The following is a 27,219-nucleotide window of genomic DNA, read 5'->3' as shown; positions in this document are numbered from 1 at the left end:
TTAACCCAGAAGAATTCTTTTATTTAAAAACTGCTGGTACATGAATTTCCTCCTTCCTTCGCCCAGGCCAGAGCCTGATGGGACCTGCACAGCCTCCACGGGGGTAGCCCAGCTGGTGGGCGGCTAGGATGGGTGGCAGCAGACACCTAGCCCAGTGCCTGGCTCTGTGTCACAAGCAGTGGGGAGGAGGGATGGGGAGAGGTGAGGGTGGGATAAGTGCAAGGCCAGAGACCCCAGGGGATGGAGAGGAAGGCAGGCCCGTGTGCACTCTCTGGTTCATGCTGCCCCCTGTCAGCTGCTGCCACCGCTACCATCTCCCTTCACATTCTAACTACTCAGCCCATGTCTGGTCCCTGTCCCGTGGACCCGAGGCCTGAAAGCCCCGCTGCCAGGAGTCAGAATTCCGGCACCTCTCCTCGGGAATACCTTTGATGTAGGGCTGTGTGGAACACCCAGACGGGGTCTCCCACCTCATGATCTGTCACTGAAATTACCTGGAACCCAACTCTGGAAGCTGTAGCCCAACTAAGATTATGGCAAAGTTTTCCTTGCTCTGGAGGCAGGTCTGCGGGGAGTGGGTCAAATTTAACAGCCCCTAATGTCTCATGCAGGTGAGGGTCCTTGGCTCCCCAAACAGGCTTCCTACATCCCTTCTGCTAGGACCGCAAGGGGCAGAACGGTGCCAGGGTACACCCTCCGAAAGCCCCTTCAAGGCTTTTGATCCGGCGGCCGCTCACTGGGGTTGGTCAGATCAGCCATGTGCCTTCAGAGGAGTGCGATGGCAGGTCACACACTCCTGTGAAAGTGAGATCCTTGCAGGGAGGGGCTTGTGGCCCAGCACACTTCCGCGCCCCCAACAGAGAGGCCTGTCCCTTTGACACTCCAGCCAAGTAGATCTCCAGGGTCTTGAGCAGCCGTCTGGGGCTCTTCTTGGCCAACACCTCCAAGTCTGGAACAGAGAGGATTGGGGAGCAGAAGGCTTGTGGGGGCTGTGGAAGGCACAACCCAGAGGCTCTGGAGAGGAGGGTGAAGGAGTCGTCTAAGATGGAGAGCTCACCAGAGAGGGAGACCCAGGAACCAGATTCAGCCACAGGGACCACACACTCTACCCTGTCCAGGACAGTCTCAACTTCGAATAGCCAGCGCAACTGTTGGGCCCAGCTTTTGATTCAGAAAATATAGTCACCCGATGTACAGGGCCCGGAAGGGAGAAGAGTGGTGGCAGAGGAAGGAGAGTGGCAGGCTCTTGAGGGTGGGATTGGAGGCCTGGGGGAGCTGGAACTTGAGAAGCCGCGAATGGGGGGCTGGGGGAAAGGAAGGCACCCCAAACCAGTCCAGCAACCACCCTGGGGTCCCTGAGCTAGGCCTCCCCAGAAGAGCGAGCACACCTCTGAGGACAAAGCCCGAGTCAGAGATGGTCTTGTGCTGCGTCCTCCAGACGTGCGCGAGGCGGAGGAAAGTGGCGGCATAGAAGCTGTTCACCACCGGGACCACCTCGTGTTGCCGGTTACACTCCCTGCAGGACGAGGGAGGCCATCTGCTCAGCGGTGGACAGAGGCTGACACCTGGGGGCCCTCCCGCCCCGTCCCCAAGGAGCCCTCACATCTGAGGTCAGGGTCGGGGAGGAGAGATGGGCTGCGAGGCTGGTGCACGGGGATCTGTCCAGGTTCCGGGGAGGGCAGGGTGACCAGCGTGGGGACTCACCTGGAGAGACATCCCTCCCTTAAGGCCTGGATGGTGATGCGGGTGATGTTCACGGACATCAAACAGAAGGGGAATTGCTGGAATGGAGCGGGTACTGGGTCAGTGGCAATCTAGGCTCTCACCTTCTGTGCTTCCCGTCACCCACAACCCGACCTGGCCCACGGGAGATAACAATCACAGCCACAGGCAAGCAGCTGGTATTACTGGTGCTTACATTTAATTTTCACAATAATCTTCCCATTTTACAGAGGAGGAAACTGAGGGTCAGTGACTTTAAATAACTTTCCTAAGGTGTTGGAGCCAAGACTCATACTGAGGTCGATTCACTCCGAAGCTGGTGCACAAACCCCTGTGCTAGTTCTCCAGCCTCTTCAACATCCGATGCTTCAGCTCTCCTTGGCCTTCACCAGGCCCGCCCCGTGTGCTGCCTGTGGACCACATCACCCCCTGGGGTTGGATGGACACAAGAGGAGTGAGGCTCAGTTATCTAACCAATTCTATAGGTTCTTAAAATCTCTTCTCCCCTTCTCTGGGCTTCTGGTTATTTGCTCATAAGTTCTTCACCCAAAAGCAGACAGAGAAGGTACAAGTAGGTAGAAAGTCAGCATTGACTTAGGGCACACACCATCTCTTAGTAACACAGAAGCCTGAGAATGGGCTGTGCAGGTCCCACTCCCGAGCGGGGCAGACTGGATCCAGCAGGGCTGCTTTACCAGGAATGGCCTCCAAATTCCCTATAGCATCCACCTGAATGCCTTCTTTTTGGAGGGGCCAGTTCCTTCCTATTCTTTAACAACAAAAACCCAAGCAAATGAAAAGAGGCTTTCCCCAGGGGATTTGCAAATACTGCATGTTAGTTTCCACTCTTGAACCCACACAAGGACATCGGCTGAGAGGGACACATAGACCAGTGCGTTCCTTAGCTTAGAACAAGAGCCAAAGTCTATTTATCCCATCTGCTTCCCTTGAGAAGAAAAATCTGTTACATTGTGACGTAGACCTGTGCTGTCCAGTACTATAGCAACTAGCCAGGTGTCGCTATTTAAATTTTAATTAATTGAAAATTAAGTAAAATTAGAAATTCAACCCCTTAGTCATACCAGCCGTATTTCCTGTGCTCTATAGCCACTCTTGCTTAAGCTGCTACACTGGACAGTGCAGACAGAGAATATTTCCTTCACTGCAAAAAGTTCTAGTGGCCAGCACTGAACTGTAGAAGGTCTTCTGGCTCCACAAGGATTTTTCTCAGGGCCTTCCATGACACCTGGATTCCAGATCTTGGCCTGGCCACCTGCCAGCTGTGTATACTTAGGAAGGCAACCCGAACTCTGTGAGACTTGGCTCTCCCGTCTCTCAAAACCAAAAAGGAAATAAGTTTTAAGTGCTGTGCAGAAAAGAGTGAACACATCTGAAGAACCTAGGGGCAGGACAGGAATAAAGACGCTGACATAGAGAATGGACTTGAGGACACGGGGAGGCGGAAGGGTAAGGTGGGACGAAGTGAGAGAGTGGCATGGACATATGTACACTACCACATGTAAAATAGCTAGTGGGAAGCAGCCGCATAGCACAGGGAGATCACCTCGGTGCTTTGTGACCAGAGGGGTGGGATAGGGAGGGTGGGAGGGAGAAGCAAGAGGGAGGAGATATGGGGATATATGTATATGTATAGCTGATTCACCTTGTTATAAAGCAGAAACTAACACACCATTGTAAAGCAATTATACTCCAATAAAGATGTTAAAAAAAAAAAGTGAACACAGCAGGCCTGAGATTGCCATCCTTTCTTAGAAAGGCCTGCTTATAAGGCTGGCATCTGGGAACTTGGATTTTGACAGGGTTCCCACCAGCCCCTCAGGCTGACTATTGTACCCAAACTGTGCAAACCATACGGTTTATGCTGAACACCTGCCTTCGCTCTGATTCTGGAATTTTGGTGCGTGCTAGACAGATGGTGCCTGCGTGACCAGCCCCCAGTAGAAACCTCGGATACTGAATCTCTGATGAGCCCCCTGGTTGGCAACATTCCACGTGTTACACAATTCGATGCTGGAGGAATTAAGTGCGTCCCGTGTGACTCTACTGGGAGAGGACTCCTGGAAGCCCGCACCTGGTTTCCTATGGATGTTGTCCATGCACTTCTTCCCTTTGCTGATTTTGCTTTTGCTGCAGTAAATCACAGCTGAGAGTACAACTATACACCAAATCCTGGGAGTCCTCCCAGTGGTCCTGGGGACCCCCACACGAGGGCCATGCTCAGTGGAGTCAATTCGCTAATCCTTACAAAAACTCTCCAGGGTACCTTTTATTTTATTTTATTTATTTATTTTTTATTCTTTTTTTTTGCGGTACGCGGGCCTCTCACTGTTGTGGCCTCTCCCTCTGCGGAGCACAGGCTCTGGACGCGCATGCTCAGCGGCCATGGCTCACGGGCCCAGCCGCTCCGCGGCATGTGGGATCTTCCCGGACAGGGGCACGAACCCGCGTCCCCTGCATCGGCAGGCGGACTCTCAACCACTGCGCCACCAGGGTAGCTTTTATTATCCACAGTCTACATTTTCTATTATCCCACAACCTACCTCACAGAGCTGCTCTAAGAAGTAATTTAGATCGAGGAGGTGCTAACAAACGTTCAATTATTATCTGCGCCTCAGCGGGTAGCTGAGGTCAGCAGCAATGCATCTCTACCTTCGGGTATTGCCTATTTAATTATAATATTTGCATAATATCATCCCTTCCCTTGCTTTCTTTCAGTCTAAAAATAAATATGGGAACAAGAACATGGGAGCAACATAATTAACAGAGGATCCGAACTTAGTGTTCATTCATTCTCAGGAATATTTTTATAAAAGCCTACTTACTAAAAAGCAGTGAAAAACTGGAATTCAGATAGAAGTATCTCCTTTCCTTCATCCCCCCAGGTGACTCTGAGGCGGGCTGCTGGCTGTAAGGAGCCCACGGCTGGGCGAGCTGTCAGGTGTTGGGGGTCCTCGCCCCAGCTTCACCACTTACTAGCTGCCCAGTTTTGTATATGCCCAGGAGTGAGACTGCTGGGTCATACGGTAATTCTATTTTTAGTTTTTTAAGGAACCTCCATACTGTTCTCCATAGTGGCTGTATCAATTTACATTCCCACTAACAGTGCAAGAGGGTTCCTTTTTCTCCACACCCTCTCCAGCATTCGCTGTTTGTAGATTTTCTGATGACGCCCATTCTAACTGGTGTGAGGTGATACCTCATTGTAGTTTTGATGTGCATTTCTCTAATAGCTGGTGATGCTGAGCAGCTTTTCGTGTGCCTCTTGGCCATCTGTATGTCTTCTTTGGAGAAATGGCTATTTAGGTCTTCTGCCCATTTTTTGATTGGGTTGTTTTTTTTAATATTGAGCTGCATGAGCTGTTTATATATTTTGGAGATTAATTCTTTGTCCATTGATTCGTTTGCAAATATTTTCTCCCATTCTGAAGGTTGTCTTTTCATTTTGTTTGTAGTTTCCTTTGCTTGGCAAAAGCTGTATCCTTCTAATGTGTTGTTGGATTCTGTTTGCTAGTATTTTGTTGAGGATCTTTTCATCTATATTCATCAGCGATATTGGTCTGTAATATCTTCATGTGCCTTCGCCAGGAAATGAAGATTTACAAGGATCATCTCTGCCCTACCTTTTCGCAGGCTTGTCATGTTGATGGGATGAAATAACAGACGGAAATTGCAAGGAAAGCTATACAAATTGTTGTCTGTTTGTAACTACCGTTGTGAGGGGCTTCCCTTCCTGCCAGCAATCAGCCAGATGCGGCCTGCGTCTCGGCATCTGAACTGTAGCACTCCTCCTCAGGAGAGCGTGGGCCATGCACTTCCGTGGAGTCCTGGGTTCCCCCAGCATCTGTACTTTCTGGCCAATTCCCTTTTAGTAGGATGTACCACAGGTACCTGAGACCTCAGCTCTCTCCTTAGAAAAGAGACAGGACTGGCTTCTGGCAGGTCTGAGTCCCCCAACTGTTACTCTGGTCTCCTACGTGCCTCCTGGAAAACTGTATTTTCAAGATCCATAAGGGCTTGAGGTGAAGTTTTCCTTTAAACTTTGGAGTTACTTAAGAGTTCAAGGAATCATAAAGCCGGAACGGACCTTAGAATCTTTTAGGCCAAATCTCTTATTTCATAAAACAGCAAAGGGAGGCCCAGAGAGGCTAGGTGACTTGCCTCAAATCATAGCTAAGTAATGATACTGCAGATGGAACTAGGATCTAGCTTCCTGACACCTACACCAGCCCTCTTATTTTATATTTTAAGCTGCTATTCCTTCTTATTGTCTGACATGCATGTTGTGGAGTAAGTATAAATCCACAATAACTTCCACAGAGGCCAGCAGGTGAAGGGATGAGAAACAGATTGGTCAAAGTGGTCAGGCTGGTCTGGACCCAGATCAAGTACCCAGGGCTTCCTCTCTCGTCTTGCTCTTCCCTCTGCCTGGGACATTCCTCCCTCAGATATCCAATGACCTACCCCCTCACCTCAGTCAAGCCTGTCCTTGAAAACGAATGAGGGATGCTGAATTGGCACTAACCCTCTACCCTGGCTTCCATATTTCTGCAGGAAGATCTTACAAGAGAGCCTTCAAAAACCACAAGAAGGGAGGCACTGAGGTCAGAGATGATTTCTAGGAAATACGCATTAGCTGGGGGACCTTGGGCAAGCCATTTCCCCTCTCTGGGTCTTCACTGTCTCTACAACAAGGGGCTGACCCAGTGACTGCTAAGATATGCCTCAACCTCTGGGCCTCCTATAACAAAGCAGCATCGCTACAAGAGACTGCACTGTTTCATAGGCTAACTGGTCCGGTTCTCAAACCTGACCCAGACATTACCTCCCCGCATCGTGAAGAGCACAGAATACGCCCACATTCTCAACTCATGGGTCCCGATATACCTCAAGACCAGATCCTCACGGGGTCCCCCTCTTGCCTCCTCCAGTGTCTCCTGGAAGAGATGGGCGTACGTGAAACCGTCAGGTTTAATGGGTACTTTTCCTCAAAAGATAACAGAGATACGCAGTGAACGAAATGAAAAACTGCCCAGGTGGCAGGAACTGTGTGACTATTTGTTTTGTAGTCAAGAAGTTTTAGATTCAAAATGGATCTATCTTACCTTACAATGGCTGTGTGTATATGTGTGGATGTATGTGTTGTGTCTGTGTGTGCAGGCACAAGCGCAGATATGATTTTGAAAACACAACATATATTTACGTATGCATGTATTATCTATAAGGTGTATATAAAATGTAATTTTGCTCACAGAAATCAAAAGTTACTTTGATAACTAACACTCCTTGAATGACTAATGTGCTTAGCACTTTACACAGTTTTTCTCCAACTCAGAATAAGTCTACGGAGTTGGGATTATTTTCTCATGTTACAAAGGAAGAAGCTGAGGCTCTGAGAATTAACTACTATGACCAACAACACAGTTACTGGAACAGTCTGTTTTTGCAGTGCAGGTCGGCCTGACTCCAGCTTGAAGACAAAATGATCTGAAGAAAATGCTGCGGGTCTGACCTTCAGCCACTCATTCTCAGCTCCTCTCCCTCAGGCAGCATCACACCCCCCTTCCTGTTCTCTGTGAAGTGCTGCTGGGGCCTGGGCAGGTCTGCTCACCACTGGAGACCATTCCTTTCAGAGTCAGGAGGGGACCAGTGACACATACATATTTTCCAAGCTCTGGACACTGAGAGGGCCTAGAAGCAGTGAGATCCTAATACCAGTGAGAACACCCAGCACTCAGATCTTGGTTTCCAAATATCATTCTCCAGCTAAAGAGCAAGAGCTCTTTGGAGAAGTGGTTGATCTCAGGGCTGGGAATCATTCAGGGAAAATACAAGAGCCTAGAGCATCTTTAGGGTCCAGAAAGTAGAAAAGTGCTCAAAACAGGACAGGGCATGCTGAAAGGGCACAGGTACCACCTGAAAGAGCTCTTTTTTTGAAAGAGCTCTTAAAATGGTCGACATGGGACCTAGAGGGGTGGGATAGGGAGGGTGAGAGGGAGGGAGACGCAAGAGGGAAGAGATATGGGAACATATGTATATGTATAACTGATTCACTTTGTTATAAAGCAGAAACTAACACACCATTGTAAAGCAATTATACCCCAATAAAGACGTAAAAAAAAAAAAATGGTCGACATGGGAACAATTTTAGCAACAAAATAAATAATAAAAGTGTTGGGTTATATCCCATAGAATAAAATAAAAATCTGAGTCCATGTGGATATAAAAAGTACCTGAATCAATAAATAGCAAAGACAATTCTTTCTTACAGAAGAATTCCAATTAATAAATTTAAAAATTAATAAATGTAGGAGGAATGATGGAAACAAAATCACTATTAGAACCAAGTTTGAGGAAAAACAGGATATTTGCATAGCTTGAAAGTATCTTCCTCCAAGACAGTGATTAATTACAAAGGGAAAAATAGTAACTTTACAGTGTAGAAACCTGGCTGATATCCCCTTAACCATGTGCCCAAGGTTAACTTCACCAGTAATAAGACATGTTGACATGGGTGCTCCTGACATGAGGTACATCACTTCCGTAGTTGTCAAAAACGCATAACCTGGGGCTTCTCTGGTGGCACGGTGGTTAAGAATCGCCTGCAGGGGACACGGGTTCAAGCCCTGGTCCAGGAAGATCCCACATGCTGCGGAGCAACTAAGCCCATGCACCACAGCTACTGAGCCTGTGCTCTAGAGCCCGTGCGCCACGACTGCTGAGCCTACGTGTCACAACTACTGAAGCCTGTGCGCCTAGAGCCTGTGTTCCACAACAAGTGAAGACACTGCAGTGAGAAGCCCGCGCACCACAAGGAAGAGTAGCCCTCACTCGCTGCTACTAGAGAAAGCCTGCATGCAGCAACGAAGACCTAATGAAGCCATAAATAAATAAATAAATAAATTTATGAAACAAACAAACGCAGTCTAAAATTTACATGGCAGATGGAACCACCCCCACCCTCGCTCTTTCTTTTCCATTTCAGTTGGTGGCCACTCTGTCTTTCCAGCTGCTCAGGCTAAAAATCACCATTGATGCCTCTTTCTCTTACACCTGTACCCAATCCATTCGAAAAATATGCTGGCTCTACTCTCTACAGCCCACACGCTCAAGATTCTACATCCAGAATCTGATCACTTCACAACGCCTCCTCTGAAAATACCCTGGTCCAGATCACCATCATCTCTAACTTGATTACAAAAGCCCTCACCAGAGCCTACTCTCAACCCAACGGCTGGTAGGATCCATTTAAGAATGTAAGTTGGATCGCGTCACTCCAGGCTGTTCAAAACCCTCATTTGACTCAGAGTAAAAGCAAACATCCTCATCATAGCCTACCGGGCTCGACACCGTCAGGTCCCTGTTACCCTATCACCTCCTTCCTACTGCCCTCCCTGCCCCTTCTGCTCCAGCTGGCCTCCCTGCCATTCCTGCACATGCCAGACATACACCTCCTTTGGGACCTTTGCTCTAGCTGCCCCCTCTGTGCGGAATGCTCTTCCTCCAAATTCAAGCTTGGCTAACATCCTCACCTCCTTCAAGGCTTGGTTTAAGTCTCACCCTCTCGTGAGAGCTACCCTAATACCCCATAAAACTGTAATCCTCCCACATTCTCCTAACCTTGCCTACTTAGCACTTACCACCTTTAACATACTCTATAATTTATTTATGCATTAGGTTTACTGTCTTGTCCTCTCTGCTAGAAGGACCTTTGTCTGTTTTGCTCACTGATGTTTCCCAGGCACCAAGAACAATAACTAGCACAGGGAACCCTAAATAAATACCTGTTTAGTACATGAATGAATTCCAGGCCCCATGAATCTGGGACAGATGAATGGCACGAAACAGGTCAAGTATGTTTTCTAAATGGAGGGACCACCACCTTTTACTACAGGGGAAAACCATCAAACCAACCCTGGAGAGCAGGCCTGGACAGAACCTGAGGGCTACAGGAGCCACTTCTGGCCTTTCAGCAAGTCCATGTGTTACCTGACACTTCGAGGCAAACCTTCTTCTCTGGGCAAATAAAGGCTGACCCCCCTCCTCCAGGGTCAGGAGAACCTGCCAATACTGGGATGGCAGTGAGCTGAGACGCTGGTACCACAGTTGTGTCTAGCGCTTTTGTACATTACCTCATTTAATTTTCCCAACTATCCAGCTGACGTTTCCAAGATTTCCTCTTTATGGATGAGGAAACCAAGGCCCTGAAGAGTTGAGGCACTTGCTTGAGACACACACTAATGAGTGCTGGAGCTCAGATTCCAGGCACGTCAGGGTGACAGGGATGCCCATGCCCGGTTTGCCTCAGCTGTCCTGAGGGCCCTCAGCAATTGGAGATCTACCTGCGAAGCTGTCACGGTTACTCAGGAGAGCCCTGTGCCCAGGTCCTAGCCCCTACAGCCCTCTCTGCTGGCTTCCCACCAAAGCCCCACCTGGATATGGTGACGAGACAGGCGGAAGATCTCCTGGGCCATCAGCAAGGTCTTTGAGTCCATCACCAGGTACAGGAGATGCAGAAGGGCAAGGAAGCCTGCCCCTCTCAAGTCTGTGGCTGGATTTGTTCCTAAAACAAAAACCAAGAGGAAATTCAGGGTACTTAATGAAATTCCTGCTCTGTGAGATTCAATGACTTGGTCACCTTGATCACTGCCCAAGTGGAGAGCCTAGATTTCCCCTGCCTGACTGTAACAAGGTGCCCCTCAGCTCTGCCAAGGCAGTCAAAGAGGCGGGGAGCTGGGACTTTTATCCTTCTCTAGTGCTAAGGAGCCCACCACACCCTTCGTGACATCAGTGGAGGCTACATGGGAACAGCAATGAGGCACCCCTGCCCCACCCAGCCAGTGGTATTAGTGGAGGTCAAGTGGGATACCTGGATTTCTATCCCCACCTGGCAGTAATGAGGTGACATCACCCTTCCCCCCTGTCAGAGGAGGCCTGCTAAAATAGAAGATTTAAAGATGATCAACACTGTCATTACATAATACCCACAATATCTAGGACACAATAAAAAATCACTCATTACACCAAGAACTAGGAAAACCTCAATGTGAATAAGAAAAGACAATCAACAGATAGCAACACTGAGAACACACATATGTTGGAATTACCTGATAAGGAAGGAATTTATAGCAGCTGTCCTAGGCAGAATAACTGGCACCTCCAGAGATAGCCACGTCCTAATCCCCAGAACCTACAAGTACGTTCTGTTGCACAGCAAGGGGGAATCAAGGTTGCAGTTAGAACGAAGGTTGCTAATCAGGACAGGGAGATTATCCTGGATTATCTGGCTGGGCCCAATGTAGTCAGAAGAATCCTTAAAAGTGAGAGAGGGAGGTAGAAGCACAGAGTCAGAAAGAGAGACGTGAGGACAGAATCAGCTCAGAGAGATGCTGTGTTCCTGGCTCTGAAGGAGGAGGCACGTGGGTGGACTCTAGAAGGTGGAAAAGGCACAGAAATAGATTTCCTCCTAGAGCCTCCAAAAAGGAATGCAGCCCTGCTGCCACCTTGATCTTGCCCCAGTGAGACTGTGTCAGACTTCTGAACTACAGAACTAGAAGATAATAAATCTGTGTTGATCTAAGCCACTAAATTTGTGGTAATTTTCTGCAGCAACAATGGGAAACTACTATAGCAGCTATCATAAAAATGCCTTTGATAAGCAATTACAAACATTTGAAAAAAATGAAAAAACAGAAAGTCTCAGTAAAGAAATATCAGATGTAAAGAACCAAACAGAAACTTCAGAACTGAAAAATATAATACCTAAAATTAAAAACTCATTGGATGGGCTCAACAGCAGAATAGAGACCAAAGAGGAAAGAACCAGTGAACTTGAAGATGGAACAATATAAACTGCCCAATCTGATCAATAGAGAGAAAAGACAAAACAAAATAAACAGAGCATTGAAGACCTCTGAGCTATACAGAGATCCCCCTAAAATGAACAGAGCCTCTGGGACCTGTGGAACAATAACAGAAGATCTAGCATCTGTGTCATCAGAGTTGTACAAGGGAGGAGAAAGAGCAGGGCTGAAAAAAGTACTCAAAGTAATAACGGCTGAAATTTTACCAAATTTGCCAAAGACATAAACCTACAGATTCAAGAAGCTGAGCAAATCCTTAATAAGATAAGCCCAAAGAAATCCCCACTAAGACATATCAGAGTCAAACTCCTGCAAACAAAAGAAAAAAAACAAACAAAAGAGATCTTGAAAGCAGAGAGAGAAACAACTTCTTATCTAACAAGGAGGAATAATTCAAGTGACAGCAGATTTCTCATCAGAAACCATGGAGGCCAAAAGGAAGTAGCACATTTATTTTCAAGCGCTGAAAGAAAAGACCTGTCAACCTGGAATTCTACATTCAGAGAAATTATCCTTCAGGAGTGAAGGGGAAATCAAGACATTCTCAGATGAAGGAAAGCTAAAGAATCTATTGCCAGCAGACCTACTTTAGAAAATGGCTAAAGGAAGTTCCAGAAACAGAAAGGAAGTGATAAAAGAAGGAATCTTAGAATATCAGAAGAAAGAACAATGGAGAGAGTAAAATATATGGGTAAATACAACAGACCTTGCTTCTCCTCCTGAGTTATTTTAATTAATGGCTGAAACAAAAATCATAACACTGATGTCATTCTCAATGTACACAGAGGGAATATTTAGGACAATTATATTTTAGATGAAGGAAGGTAAAGGGACTTAAACACATTGTCAGTACCAACAGAGCACCAATTAATTATGAGTATATAAAGTTTCCTTTTTAAATTAAGATATTTTCCTATTCTATACAAATGTAATTTGATATGATTTTGAAAAAACAGTACAGTCCCCAAACAGGTGAAATCATTTTGTTTCACTCAAAACAGTGAAATAATATAAAAAAATTTTTTCATCGATAGTAAAAGAAAAGAATAAAAAGAAAACACTGGATTCTAAATCCTATCACTGCCGTGCTTTCTCTCTCACTTAGAGTAAATATTTTACACTGGCCTGCAAGGCCCCGAGTGAACTGTTCTCCCTCCCCACTTCAGCCACACTCCTTGCTATTTCTCAGAAAGAGGTACACACATTTCACCTCAGGGCCTTTGCATTTGCTGTACCCTCTTCCTGAAATGCTCTGCCCCAGATACCCTGTCTCATGGTGCTGGCATGACAGGAAGAGGACTGTCTGGGTTCTCACGCTAGTCCTGGAATAAGGAGTCAGGGAGAAGATGAACCATTCCTCTCTCTTACCCTGAAAGCCCAGATCTTCCCAGTGGTCTCCGTGGAGGGCACAGTCAAACTTGGAGCCAGTCAGCTTCTTATAGATGGTCTGGAGGACTCGGCCATGCATTGGGTCTTGGCTATCCAGGCCACCTGCCCCAAAACACACCCATGCTCTGTTGGATTGGCCCTCACGGGAGGACTGAGTGCTTCCCAGAGAACGGTACAGCCAAGACAGACCTGGCCGGTGCTCCAGACACTCTGCTCTCCCCCCAACATGGTAAATGCAATAGCCTTGGCTTAGTCTCAGCAACCAGGTAGGCAAACTGTGCTCTCTACCTGACCACTCACGCAGCGCCTGCCTTGTGGCAGCACCCGTGCACTCACACTGAGCGATGGTCAGGACCAAGTCCCTTTCTTCACGGAGGGCCTGGTGGAGCTTTGGAGGCCCGAAGAGGCAGTGCCGGAGGGCAGCAAGCCCGGTCCTTCGGATCGTTGGCTGGATTCTTTTCTGGGGAGGAAGGTGCAGGCAATAGGCAGAGTGCTGTGATCATCTGCTTTAATGAACTTACCATCAGGCTCAGTACAGGACTGGTCTTGCAGAAAGGAGTTGTTCTCCCACTAACTGGCTGGCCTCTGGGCCAGGGAAATGGGGCAGAAGCTGTGAAGCATCTGCGAATCTCTGGAGACAGGCTCTTCCAGCTCGTAGGCTCTTTGTAAGTAGAGAGAGATGTCCCCAAGCATAGGCATTATCATCCGGTTGTCTACAGTTGGTCCTCTGGGCTTTTCCAGAAATAGCTATGTTACTGACTACCAAGGAAGCTAGAGGTGGCTGGCTATGGGGGCTGGCATCTCACAGATGCCAGGCCAAGTTTCCCAGCAGGGCTGCTTCTACCCTTTGTACGTCTGTCTCTGTCTCTCTCTGTAAAGGACATAAATATAAAGTCTAACAGGTCTCTCAACTTCCAAGATAAGACAGTCAGTGGGGGGGGAACTTCTAAGATTGCACACTTGCAATGCAAGGGGCATGGGCTGCTTCTACCCTTTGTACGTCTGTCTCTGTCTCTCTCTGTAAAGGACATAAATATAAAGTCTAACAGGTCTCTCAACTTCCAAGATAAGACAGTCAGTGGGGGGGTTAAGATTGCACGCTTGCAATGCAAGGGGCGCTCGTTCAATCCCTGGTCGGGGAACTAAGATCCCGCATGCCACGTGGCACGGCCAAACAAACAAACAAAAAAACAGTCAGTGGGCACTTTTTTGGAGCAGGATATCCCTGAGGGGAGCTGGTGCCTCCTGTCCACACCACAGCAGCAGTGCCTAAACCAGCTCCTGCCGACTTCTCCTTGTTCACAGCCATTGCTGCAGGGCTTAGGATACTCTGATTTCGGCAGCCTCTGGATCTCTGGGTCCTACAGACCAATCTGATTCCTATCTTTTTAGCCTCTCTCCTTGAGCCAGGCTTTAGGTTGAAGATCTGAAATCACAGTTCTCTAAACTTACTACTGGTCACCAAGATTCCCCAGAAAGCTTATCAGCTTTTACTCTCCTTCATATTCTTTCTTTTTCCAACCCCACATATTTTTTAAATTCCCAAATAACTTCTTGTTCCTCTAGGGGATGGAAGATTTTCCTGCGGTGGCAGTGAATTACTCAGCTCTCTGGACAGGCTGCCCTGCTTCCCCAAGGAACTCCCTAGCATCTGATTGCAGACCTCCCCATCCCTAGGAGGGGAAAGCAGGGAGCAGCTCCACGGGCCCCTATAAGACAGGGCCACTAGAGTTCTGGGGGCACAGTCCCTGAAAGGCCGCCAGGGCCCACATGACATGTGGGTCCTTGGCCATTTGTGATCCTGCGCCCCAAGATTTCTTAGTCGAGACAGAGCCCTCGCCTGGAAAGTTCCATCTTGCTTGCCCAGTGCCCTATCCTGGTGGGGAAGAAACCTGGCTCCTGGGAAGAAAGTGCTTTGCTTGAGACCCCCAAACCTCCCTACTGTCATACCTTGAAGGAAGAGAGGTCCACGGTCTGGAAATGCTGGAGGGCCTCAATGAAAGAGATTAGCTGCCCAGGCTGGTCTGAGCTGGCCCGGCTCCCTGTGGCAAAAGGGAAGACACTCTGGCACTTGTAACAGTAGTCATTCTATCAGCAGACATTTACTGAGGGCCGCTGGTTGCCACCTCTAAGCCCAGCGCTGACTTTCAGCTGTAAACGTCAGACACCTACAGTTACAACCAAGCCTCCGCTGTCAAGGAGGTGGCGTTATCTGCTGGGTTGACTCCCTTTCGGACGCGGCTGTGCAGAGGCTGACTAGGCTAAGCCCTGAAGTGAGTGGAGATAGATCTGCAGGGGCCCCTAATGTCCACTCATCTGTGAGCGGGGGCAAGTCACTGCCTGGAGGAGGTACCCACGCAGAAGCATGCTACAGGTTTGTTTAGGGGCCTTTCCTATCTTCTACTTTGCCCCTTCTCACGCCCTGGATACGAACAATCACCTATCCAGCCTTCGTCACAGGGTACTGGCTCATCAGTCCGCAATACAGGTGATGGCTGATACAGTCCACTCTAACATCTCTTCAGGAGCTCAAGTGGGTCTCAGGCTAGATTTGGGTCCCAGTTCTCCCCTCCCGCAGCTCCATCCAAACCTCCTGAAAGGCACGAGAGACAGTTTTTGATGCAGCCCTCAGAGGCTTCCAGCAGATGGCTTCAGCCCCCAGTTCCAGGGACTTCCTTGTATAGTGAACAGCCTGCTCGACCTGACACCGGGGTCCTGGCTGCCTGCCTCCATCCTCTGCCTGACCTCATCACCCTGCAGACGTTGACCCTGACGAAGGTCCTCCCTGTCTTCTCTCACGGCTGGCAGCCCTCTCCCCAAGGCATTCATCCCCATTCCCTCCAGAGGTCGATGGCATCACCTCTGAATTGGGAAAAGAGGTTTTATCCTATGTCACGTGTTGAAAACGAGAAGACCCAGGAATTCTGTCTCCTAATCCCAGAGGCACAGAACATTAGCTCCACGGGTGGATCGTGTGCCTAGCAGCAGCGGGCTGTGAGGAGGCAGCGCCATCCCTGCAGTTACCTGTCTCTGGCTGGATACTGTCCACAGCTTCCCATTCTTCTTGGGCTCGGAGCACCTCTGGATTCGTAACTGCAATAGTGAGAAAAGGAGACGCTCTGAGATCTAGGTGTGTCCGGATTGCTGTCGTAGCCCCCGGCCTTCCCTGCCTGCCCTGGGCCTTGTGGCTACCCTCTGACATGCCAGAGTGAGCTTTCAAAAAGGCAGATCTGACGACGGCAGCCTGCTGTTCAGAACCCTCCAGGGAGTCTCCGTAATTCTCAAGATGAAACCCCAACTCTTCACAATCGGGAGACTTCTTACCTCTCTGGCTCTGTCCTAGGGCATCCAGAAGTACCTGAAGTCTCTCAACACCCCCCTTGGGTGCCGTTGCACAGCCCGCTCTCCCACCTTCAGTTCCAGCCCCTTCTAGTGCAGTTCCGTCGCATCCTTCAGCCAATTCCGGTATCACCCTCACCTGGGTGCCTTCTTTAGCCTCTGTAATCTGCGTTAGGAGCTGCTCCATGAGAGACCCCGATCCCCCGTGCTTACCATCATGTTGCAAACTGTCTTGCCCACTGCACTGGGCGCCACAGGAAGGTAGGGTTCTGAGCGCCTGACACACGACAGGTGCACAATGAATGTTTTTGTTGTTTGTTTGTTTTGTTTCTGGGCGTACCTCGCAGCATGCAGGATCTTAGATCCCCAACCAGGGACCAAACCCGTGCCCCCTGCAGTGGAAGTGCTGAGTCCTAATCACTAGACTGCCAGGGAAGTCCCCACAATGAATGTGTGATGAATGAATGAAAGCACAGCAAAAGCGAAGGAAACAGAAGGAAAAAGCAGCAGGACAGGCGCTCTATAACCACCACACAGCCCTCTTCTCCACACCACAGCTGCCACTCTCTGGGCCAAACTGTTGGCAGCATGGCCCATCATTGGCTTTTCCCATCTGCTACGGAGGACACTGGCCAACAGTGGGCAGGATGGAGAGACCTCCGTTTGACACCCAAACTCGTGAGCCTTCTAGCCTGGGTGGTGAAAGCAGGTTAGGACAGCTCCCCTCTGCCTCGCAATCCGGGCTGAGGACGTTCTCGTGACAGTGAACTGTTTTGGAAGTATACTTGCAGATTAAAGAAAAAGCTACCCCAAACTCAAAACACTAAAGGATAACAAGAACAAGGAGGCTGCTGGGGAGCTGGAGGGCACAGCTGGCAAAGCACAGCGCAGAGCCCAACAGCTCGTCAACTTTCCATCTCTGTCCCTCACGAGCTGCGCTTCTTCGGGCAGGTCACTTAACCATTGGTAATCACTCTTCCAACTATTGTGAGGACGACGTAACTTCAGATTCTAGGGGAGTACGTGGCCCAAAGGCCACTCGCTCAGTAAACATCAGCTAGTATCACTGACGCAGTTGTGGGCTCGGGTCTGGCAGGGATGTGGACGGTGGGAGCAGATGAGATGGGTCCGGGGTCCTGAATCCTGGACCTCTAGGACATTCCATCTTGCCAGCCCCAGCCCGGGGTAGCAGACTACACCAGGGCTTCCAAACTAGATAACTTCAACAGAATACAGAACACTCAACCTGGGACAGTGAAGAAAACAAAACTTACTTCCAGCATGCTGGACCCTTGGGAGATGAAAAAGAGGGACAAAGTGGCTAAACAAGAAGAGCGGAGCAGCAGCCATGGATCTCATCACGACGCTGAGAAGCTCCCCACCCTTCACCCCTCATCCACATCCAGCTTCACTGACCTGTCACCCTTCAGATCATTATAAGCAACTCGATCAATCTTTCACCCCCCACACCTTCACCTGCAAACGAGTTGATCAAAGGTTGTGAGCCAGGAGCACAAGCCTCACAGGCAAGGGTGTGGGAGCTTACTGTGACAGCAAGGTGGTCAAGAGAAAGTCCAAGGTCTCAAGCAGCGACGCAATCTGGTGCCCAAACTGGAGACAAACATCCAACCCGTGTAAGAGCATCTTTCTCCTTTCCTGGTTCCTTTAGGACTCCCACCTCTGAAGATGATCCTGACATAAACACTATTTTCCCCCTAAACTGACAGAAGAACGAGGAGCCACAAATCTCCAGGATAACAAACCCAGCTCACGTTAGTACAGCTCTTTATTGTTTTTCCTTTTGTCAATTGCCTCCTTTATTTAGGCCCTCTTCTACTTATTCACATAGTAATGGCAGAGCTGATTTAGTGGGCCTATTAGTTTAAATTAGCTGAGAGCAATCTGGGGAAAAAATTGTAGTTGTTTAGTATGATTAAGAATATCTGGGGCTTTCCTGGTGGTGCAGTGGTTGAGAGTCCGCCCGCCGATACAGCGGACACGGGTTCGTGCCACGGTCCGGGAAGATCCCACATGCCGCGGAGCGGCTGGGCCCGTGAGCCATGGCCGCTGAGCCTGTGCGTCCGGAGCCTGTGCTCCGCAACGGGAGAGGCCACAACAGTGAGAGGCCTGTGTACCACAAAAAAAAAAAAAAAAAAAAAAAAAAAAAGAATATCTGGCACATAAATGCCAGTTGCACTGAAACAGAAAATATTTTAGCATTTAAGGCAACATCTCTAATAAATGTTAGGTTTGTCACCACATGGTAAAGACAAAATTCAATTAAAAGATACTTTACAGACCTCCATATAATTTTTCTACATTGGAATATTTTTAATAGACCCCATATTCTTAGAGATTACATTTTCAGTTTACAGAATTTAAAGATAACAATGCACACCAATGAGCGCTCACTATGATTTACATTGTGTGCTAAGCACTTTACATTATCTCATTTAATCCTTACACAACTCCTATCATACAGGTTCTGATATAATCCCTGTTTTAGAGATGAGGAAAGTGAGGGTCAGAAAGATTAAGTTACTTGCTCAAGGTCATAGGGCTGATGGGTGAAAGAGGCAGGACTTAAGCCAGAGATATCTGACTCCAGAACTGGATCTTCTGAATTGGTGAGTGTGCTTTTCTGTGTAATAAATTAGCAAGTAGAATGAGCTTTAAATATAGTATGGGAAGAGCCATGTCAAGCAGATAAAACAGGATAACTTTTCAAAGGCTTTTCACCCACTCTGTCTCATTTCATTATTACAACATCCCTTTGAGGACAAAGGAGGTACTAATATTTCCACTGTAGACACAGAGATTATATGATTTGCCCCAAAGGCGCACAGTAAGCTACCGGCAGGGCTTGTGGGGCCAAATTAGAACTGAGGTCTCTAACTTCCCTTGAAGGATGATAACTCTATGAAGTTCTATAGGAGGGGCGTCCCTGGTGGTGCAGTGGTTAAGAATCCACCTGCCAATGCAGGGGACATGGGTTCGAGCCCTGCCCCGGGAAGATCCCACATGCCGCAAAGCAACTAAGCCTGTGTGCCACAACTACTGAGGCTGTGCTCTAGAGCCTGCGAGCCACAACTACTGAGCCCGCATGCCACTACTGAAGCCCGCGCGCCTAGAACCCGTGTTCCGCAACAAGAGAAGCCACCACGGTGAGAAGCCCGCGCACCGCAACGAAGAGTGGACCCCGCTCACTGCTACTAGAGAAAGCCCACGCACAGCAACGAAGACCCAACGCAGCCAAAAATAAATAAATAAATGTACATGTATATATATATATATATATATAAAATTCTACAGAAAAAGTAGTGAGAGAAATTCAAATGAGGAAAAGCAGACCCACAGGGAGCTCCGCCTTGAGTCCCACCCAGGCTCCGAGGGGAACTTACCAGCCGGCTCCCACCCATTATTCGCTTCTGCCGTCAGGGCCCGGAGGATGCCGTGGTTCTTCAACTCTGAGATCTGTAGGGGCAGCTGACCCTTAGTGTGAGGGCGGAGTCCACATCCCCCCACCCACACAAACAAGTCCCACCCACTGTGCCAAGTGTCTTCGAAACTGGAGGCCAGAAGAATCTAGTCTTCCCACATGGGTTGGTTAAAGCCAATCTTAAAGAGAAGCACCCGGAAAATGCCAACTATGACGGAGCAGTTGAGTGACGTGAGGACAAGTAGAACATATGCCCTCCTTGGAGAGCAAACAGACAAAAATCCACTCAACTCAACTGAGACAGAGGTGTGCTTTCGGTATTCCCGCTGCACTCTAGGTTCTGCCTCATTATGACAAGTATCTTATTAGATAGAGGTTGTCTTGCATGCCTGTGCCCTCCCCACACCCCCATCCAAAGTGTGAGCTACTGGAGGGCAGGGTCTGTGCCATCCTGTGTCCCGGTGCCTGGCACCACATAGCAGCAAGTAACACAAGCTTCTGCCGACAGGAAGCACTGAGGTGTGGGTGATACGTACGGGAATTCCCCTGAAAGCCAGAAGAGCACTGTTGTCCTTGTCACATGGTGGAGGGTACCCAGCAGACACACCTTCAACCTGCAAGACAAACCAAAGTCAGTCTCCTGGGCACGTAGTAGTCCCTCAAAGATGACAGCTTAAACGTCACACCCTTTTCCAATAACACACACGCACAAAATGGATGAACTCCCGAGAAGTCAACTACAAGGAATACTGTAAGGGAAAACTCCTGTTTAATCGGTCTTAAGAAAAACCACGGAAAGCTTAATGTTAATATAATCTTTAAAAAATTTTTTTTTTAATATATTTTATTTATTTATTTTTGGCTGTGTTGGGTCTTCACTGCTGTGTGCGGGCTTTCTCTACTTGTGGCGAGCGGGGTCTACTCTTCGTTGTGGTGTGCGGGCTTCTCATTGCGGTGGCTTCTTTTGTTGCAGAGCACGGGCTCTAGGTGTGCAGGCTTCAGCAGTTGTGGCACGTGGGCTCAGTAGTTGTGACTCGCAGCTCTACAGTGCAGGCTCAGTAGTTGTGGTGCACGGGCTTAGTTGCTCTGCGGCATGTGGGGTCTTCCAGGACCAGGGATCGAACCCGTGTCCCCTGCATGGGCAGGCAGATTCTTAACCACTGTGCCACCAGGGAAGCCCAATGTTAATATTATACAGATTTCCTTGCTCCGTTCAAGGTCTCAAGGCTCTGAGTAAGTAAAGTTGAGTGTAGCAGTTTCCTCACTTTTGGCCTTTCTGCTCAGCCAAACCTTCCCCCTACTGGAGCTTAAAAAACCATCTGACCAACTTTTTGCAACTCACATCACCAATACAGGGCTACTTTTCCTAATATGTTAAAAAAAAAAAAAAAAAGATCCTACAAATCAGTAAGGAAAAAAACCAACCCAGTAGAAAACCTGGCACGGATATGGATGGTTTACATGAAAGGAAACACAAATAGTTCTTAAACGTGAAGAAATGCTCAACCTTACTCATAACAAGAGAAATGTCAAATAAAACTACTCTGAGATAATGTTTTTCACTTATCGTAGTAACAAAGATCAAGAAGTGTGGTAACAGTGTGTGGGCTATAGACGACCAAGAGTTATAAGACACTGGAGAGTGAATTGGTACCACCTCTCTGGCTTGACAATACCTGGCGAAATCACATATGCTGTGCACATCTGGGGCCTGCAGTTTCATTCTAGGAATTTATCTACCCATATAGTCATCCATGTACAAATGACATGCCGACAGTGTCATTCATGGTAGTACTGTTTATAAAAACAAAAAGCTAGAAAAACCCTGACTGTCCACTAATGGACTTTTAATTTTATTTTATTATACTTTGTATTTTCCCCCCAGTTTTACTGAGATATATCTGACATATAGCACTGTATGAGTTTAAGGTGTACAGCATAACGATCTGACTTATATACATCATGAAATGATGACTACAATAGGTTTAGTGAACATCCATCATCTCCTATAGATAAAACATCAGCAAACAGAAAAAAAAGTTTTTCTTCCTTGTGATGAGAACTCTTAGGATTTACTCTTAATAACTTTCATTTATAATATACGGCAGTGTTATCTTTATCATGTTGTACATTACATTCCTAGTACTTATTTTCTTATAACTGGAAGTTTGTACCTTCTGACCACCTTCATCCAATTCCACCCCCACCTCTGGTAGCCACAAATCTGATCTCTTTTTCTATGAGTTCCTTTGTTTGTTTTTGATTTTTTAATTTTTGGCTGCATTGGTCTTTGTTGCTGCACGTGGGATTTCTCTAGTTGTGGCGAGCGAGGGCTGCTCTTTGTTGCAGTGTGCGGGCTTCTCACTGCGGTGGCTCCTCGTTGCAGAGCACGGTCTCTAGGCACGCAGGCTTCAGTAGTTGTGGCTCGCTGGCTCTAGAGCACAGGCTCAGTAGTTTTGGTGTACGGGCTTAGTTGCTCCACGGTGTGTGGAATCTTCCCGGACCAGGGATTGAACCCGTGTCCCCTGCATTGGCAGGCGGATTCTTAACCACTGTGCCACCAGAGAAGTCCCTGTTTGTTTGTTTTGAAGTATAATTGACCTGCAACACATTGTTAGTTCCTGGTGCACAACACAGTGATTTGATATTTCTATACATTTCAAAATGATCTCCATGATAAATCTAGTTGTCACTAATGGACTAATTTTAAACAAATTAAAGCATATCCACTCAATGAGATCCTACACAGCCATAAAAAAGAGTAAGAAAGTGCTTTATGGACAATTTGGAACAATCTTCATGATATGTTAAGTGAAAACACAAAGGGCAGAGTATATACACTATTTTACCATTTGAATTTCTAAAAAACACATAAATATATTTGCTTGTCTTTACAGAGACTATTTCCAGAATTATATCCAAGGAAATGGTAACTTTGCCTCCATCAGGAAAATTGGGTAGCTGGGGGACAAGGGTAGAAGGTAGTTTTTTCACTATATGTACATCCTCTGTACTTTAGGATTTTGAACCATCTGCAGAGTTATTTTCTCTAAAATAAATAAAAGAAAAAATAATAATTAAAGGAATCATTGCTTATGTCAAGGCCCGAGAATCCCAGATTGTCCTGTTACTCTAATCCCTTCCACATATTTTTGCCAACTAACACTCCTTGAACACAGCTTTGATTTTTTTGATTTCTTTTTGCCTGGGACACAAGAATGGACACCTAAACACACCACAGCTGAGCTAACTCCTTCGTAACTGGCCTCACGATGCCTAAGCATTATTGTCTCCCAATTTGATCCAATGAACATATGTGCTGCAGTTCCTCTCACCTCCAACCCCTGGGTCATGTGATTTTCCTCCAGAATCCGCCCCCACCTCCACCTTCTCAGTGTTTTCTGGTCCCTTCAAGATCAGTTCCACCTCCTCGGGGAGGCCGACCTTACCAACTGGGGCTACAGTGGTCCCTCACGTCTCTAAGTCCTATAGGCCCTCTGTATGTGGCACAAGGGCCTCTGCAAAAGACCCGTCTCCCCAGTCAGACTGCCGCTTTGAGTGCAGGGACCTTCTCGTATACTTGTTTTATATTTCTTAGACCATTTGCACAGCACTAGGCTCGAGATACATTCTCAAAGATATCTGGTAATGCATCGTGCTGAACAGCTCCCTGGAGAAGTCTGTGTGCTCAGGACTCATCGCATCCTTCCTTTCCCTCTCCGATTCAGTCCTCTCTAGTGTCCAAAGATGGATGTTCTCTGGCAGAACAGTTCATCTATCTTAGAACAGTGACAAGAACCTCCCTGGACTCCCAAAGCACAGGCTTTGTCCCCATTCTGGCCACTGAATCCCACAGGCTCCATTTAAGACTATTTCTGGGCAAGGTAGTGAAAAAGGTAAGGAATGCAGGGTAAGCCACCAGGCTCACACAAAGACATTGGGGGACTTCCCTGATGGTCCGGTGGGTAAGACTCTGTGCTCCCAATGCAGGGGGCCTGGGTTCGATCCCTGGTCAGGGAACTAGATCCTGCATGCTGCAACTAAGACCCAGTGCAGCCGAAAAGAAAAAAAAAAAGACATAGCACATTGATTCAGGGGTCCCGACAATAATCAGGCCAAAACACGCACTGGAGACAGAAAGGGCCAGTAAGGTAAACAACCCAAATTGATGAAATACACATTTCTTGGGGGATTCTGCCTGAAATTCTCTTCCCACCCAAGCAAAATCAGACCCAAATCCCATAGCCCACTTAGAAAATAAGCTGTCAGGAAAGGCAATTGACCCAGAAGTGACTAGAAGCTTCTTCTAGTAGAACAAAGAGAACTATAGTGAGGATTCTTCCTACACATTTCTAAAGCTCCACATCCTCTTGATGTATGCTCTATCTTATTACTATTAACAACATAACCCAAACCAACACCTTCTTTCCCAGACAGAAGTGCTTGCTTACCTGTCCATCTCTTAATTCTTTCTCATTATGGAAAGAGCAAGAGTTTTCATTCATGACTCAAAATCATTTGTTCAAGTGAACTCTGTCCTTGGGCTCAGAAAGGAGTTTAATAAGGTCTGAGATTAGAAGCTCTGGGGAGAGCCCTAGATCCGACTGTTCTACCTTTGCCTTCCTTCTTGGCAACCATTTAGACTAAGAACAAGAAAACAGTCCCTGTGTGCCATCACCAGGGTGTAGGTTTCTGTGAGTCCTGAAAGAAGTCCCTGAGGTTTCCGGAGCATCAGCCCTGAAAAAAAAAAAAATTAAAGAATAAAACTGGTTTCATCATTCAATTATGCCTCTGTTAAGAACTGACTTTAGGGCTTCCCTGGTGGCGCAGTGGTTGAGAGTCTGCCTGCCGATGCAGGGGACACGGGTTCGTGCCCCAGTCTGGGAAGATCCCACATGCCGCAGAGCGGCTGGGTCCGTGAGCCATGGCCGCTGAGCCTGCACGTCCGGAGCCTGTGCTCCACAACGGGAGAGGCCACAACAGTGAGAGGGCCGCGTACCGCAAAAAAAAAAAAAAAAGAACTGACTTAAAAAATCTTCAAGCAGCTGTAAACATACTCTGAATAAACAGGCTTCTTTAGCCAAATGCCTGCCTCTTACTATCCATGTCACTGGATGGAAAGAAGGGGTCCCTGCAGGAGTCCGAGGGCTGGACCATCAGTACCCAGGAGGCAGCACCAGTGTAAGTGGTGGGGATCTGTTTCTGACGATGAAGTTACTGAGATTTGGGGCAGCATCTCAAAGGGGTGAGGCTGATTTAGAGTGACACGTTGGTGCATGGTCTTAGCTTAAGCGCTCAGGCTTTGCTTAGGTCTCAGACGCAGGTTGGGCCTAATACCAGATTCGGTTCCTACGACGGTAGAAACTCAAAATGCAACACTGTGCCTACCCTTCCTCAGTTAGCACCAACATTGTACATGTGGCAGCTGCCTAGCCAGTGTGGCTAGCCCTAAGCCCTTCTTCCCATGAGTCCACCTTAGGAAGAGGGCTGGACAGGCCCACACCTCATCATGGGGTAAGTGGACACCATGGATGTCTGTCACAACAAGAATCTGGATAAGTATGCAGATGACTGGCAGTCGTACCTCAAACTTGGTTGACTTTCTTTTTTTGGCATGCTGCACGGCTTGCAGGATCTTAGTTCCCTGACCAGGGGTTGAACCCAGGCCCTTGGCAGTGAAAGCGTGAAGTCCTAACCACTGGACCGCCAGGGAATTCCCCAGACTTGGCTGACTAAGGAAGGAGGGTGGCACTGCTCTGAGGTCAGCCCTCCAGAGAATATGATCTGGGTTCCCTACAAACTGGCTGCCAGTAACAAGATGGACTCTTTGTCAGGGGGCAGGACGCACTGACTGATTCCTAACACCAAGAGCGGGAACACCTCCCGACTCTAGGGGTAGACATTTGGCTCACTGTAATTGAGTGGGAGGTCAGTGCTCCTCAGGAACTAGCTCTCTCTGGGGTCTCAGCATCTGCCTCTCTTTCCTTTCCCTCCTCCTTGACCTCCCTGACAGCATATGACCAAACACTCACACACTGGCCAACCTTGCGAAGGTGACAGGCAAGTATGGTGAGGGCAATCTCAGGAAGGCTCTTCTGTTACTGGGCTCGAAATGTAGCAAGCAGCATAGATGCATGACCAACTTTACATGCCTGCTAGCGCCTCAGTTCTGGCTGCCGCCCTGCTGGGGGCTTCAATAGGGACAGTTACTATCTTTAACAGAGAAAGAAAAGAGCAGAAACTGTCAAACAAGCAAGTACTGGAAATCACAAAGTCACTCCTACCAATATTAGGCAAGTTCCTCATGGCTGGGCCTGAAGAAATGGCCATCCTATAAAGATGGATCCTTTCCAAATTCAGTATTTATGGTGCACCCACTTTACTTTTTTTTTTTTTTTTTTTGCGGTACGCGGGCCTCTCACTGTTGTGGCCTCTCCCGTTGCAGAGCACAGGCTCCGGACGCGCAGCCTCGGCAGCCATGGCTCACAGACCTAGCCGCTCTGCGGCATGTGGGATCTTCCCGGACCGGGGCACGAACCCGTGTCCCCTGCATCGGCAGGCGGACTCTCAACCACTGCGCCACCAGGGAAGCCCACCCACTTTACTTTTTTAATTAAAAAAATTTTTTTTTAATTGAAGTAGAGTTGATTTTCAATGTCATGTTAGCTTCAGATGTACAGCACAGTGATTCAATTATATATATAATATATATCTGAATACAGATATTCTTTTTCGAATAGCTTTCCATTATAGGTTATTAGAAGAGATTGAATATAGTTCCCTGTGCTATACAGTAGGTCCTTGTTTATTTTTATGGTGCATCCACTTTAGGCAATGAGCTACATTAAGGGGAATGATTTTAAGTTTAAGCTTGCTGGAGCTTAAACTCTGAATGGGTATTTAATCTAGAAATTGGGTCCACACCTTAAATAAAAATGCGCACACAGGTATGCCACTTCTTTCATCGGCCTTGTCGCTGGGGCCTCCCCGGCCCTTCCAGCCCCCACCAGCCCTCCGCCGCAGGCATCACCATCCCAGGGGGGCGCCGCAGCCAAAACTACTCGCCAATTTGGGGTCACAAATCCCGGTGCTCGCCGGCTGGGATACGCGTATGTTAACAGAGACCTCAGTCCGTCGAGACACCCAGCCAGAGAGGGTGGGGACTCCGGACAGCAACTTTCTCCGTGGGGAAAACAGGAAAGCAACTTGCCTCAGGTCATCCAGCGAGACCAAAATCGATGTCTCCGGACTGCCAGTAAGGAGTCTCTCTCTGTTCTGCAACTCTCAGCCTTGTCTCGCCCCAGAGCGAGCATTTCCGCCCCACATTCCTTCTCCTTGGACCCCCGGGTCTTGCCGTCTGAGCCCCCGAATTCCCAGAGCTTTCGCGATTGGGGTGCCTCAGCCCCTCCGGGCCTCCTCCGCGCATGCGCACGGGCCTCCTCGGCGCAT

At 48.0% G+C, this 27,219-nt stretch overlaps 1 protein-coding gene across 6 annotated transcripts; it reads right to left on the bottom strand.

Moving 5' to 3' along the window:
* Positions 1–27,195, bottom strand: ELMOD3 (ELMO domain containing 3). 6 transcript variants are annotated; one of them, XR_003003097.1, is made up of 13 exons: positions 26,695–27,195; positions 24,222–24,507; positions 20,307–20,384; positions 19,733–19,805; positions 16,017–16,085; positions 14,943–15,034; positions 13,329–13,452; positions 12,972–13,094; positions 10,173–10,303; positions 6,566–6,677; positions 1,705–1,781; positions 1,389–1,516; positions 929–949 (listed from the first exon to the last, which is right to left on the bottom strand). XR_003003097.1 is itself a non-coding variant. In XM_024743730.1 (12 exons), exons 2-12 carry the CDS (start codon positions 24,273–24,275, stop codon positions 752–754), a joined length of 1,131 nt encoding a protein of 376 aa, XP_024599498.1. In that variant the 5' UTR covers positions 24,276–24,507; positions 26,695–27,195; the 3' UTR covers positions 1–751. The 6 variants fall into 6 exon arrangements, 3 of the variants coding, with proteins under 3 accessions (XP_024599498.1, XP_024599497.1, XP_024599499.1); XM_024743730.1 differs by lacking the exon at positions 1,389–1,516 and having other exon boundaries at positions 1–949; XM_024743729.1 differs by lacking the exon at positions 6,566–6,677 and having other exon boundaries at positions 1–949.
* Between the last annotated feature and the right edge of the window lie 24 nt (positions 27,196–27,219).

This window comes from Neophocaena asiaeorientalis, unplaced genomic scaffold, assembly GCF_003031525.2.
Source record: "Neophocaena asiaeorientalis asiaeorientalis breed wild unplaced genomic scaffold, Neophocaena_asiaeorientalis_V1.1 scaffold114, whole genome shotgun sequence".
NCBI classification, from domain to species: Eukaryota; Metazoa; Chordata; class Mammalia; order Artiodactyla; family Phocoenidae; genus Neophocaena; species Neophocaena asiaeorientalis.
Note: the sequence above shows the minus strand (reverse complement) of the source record. Positions and strands in the feature narration are given on the sequence as shown.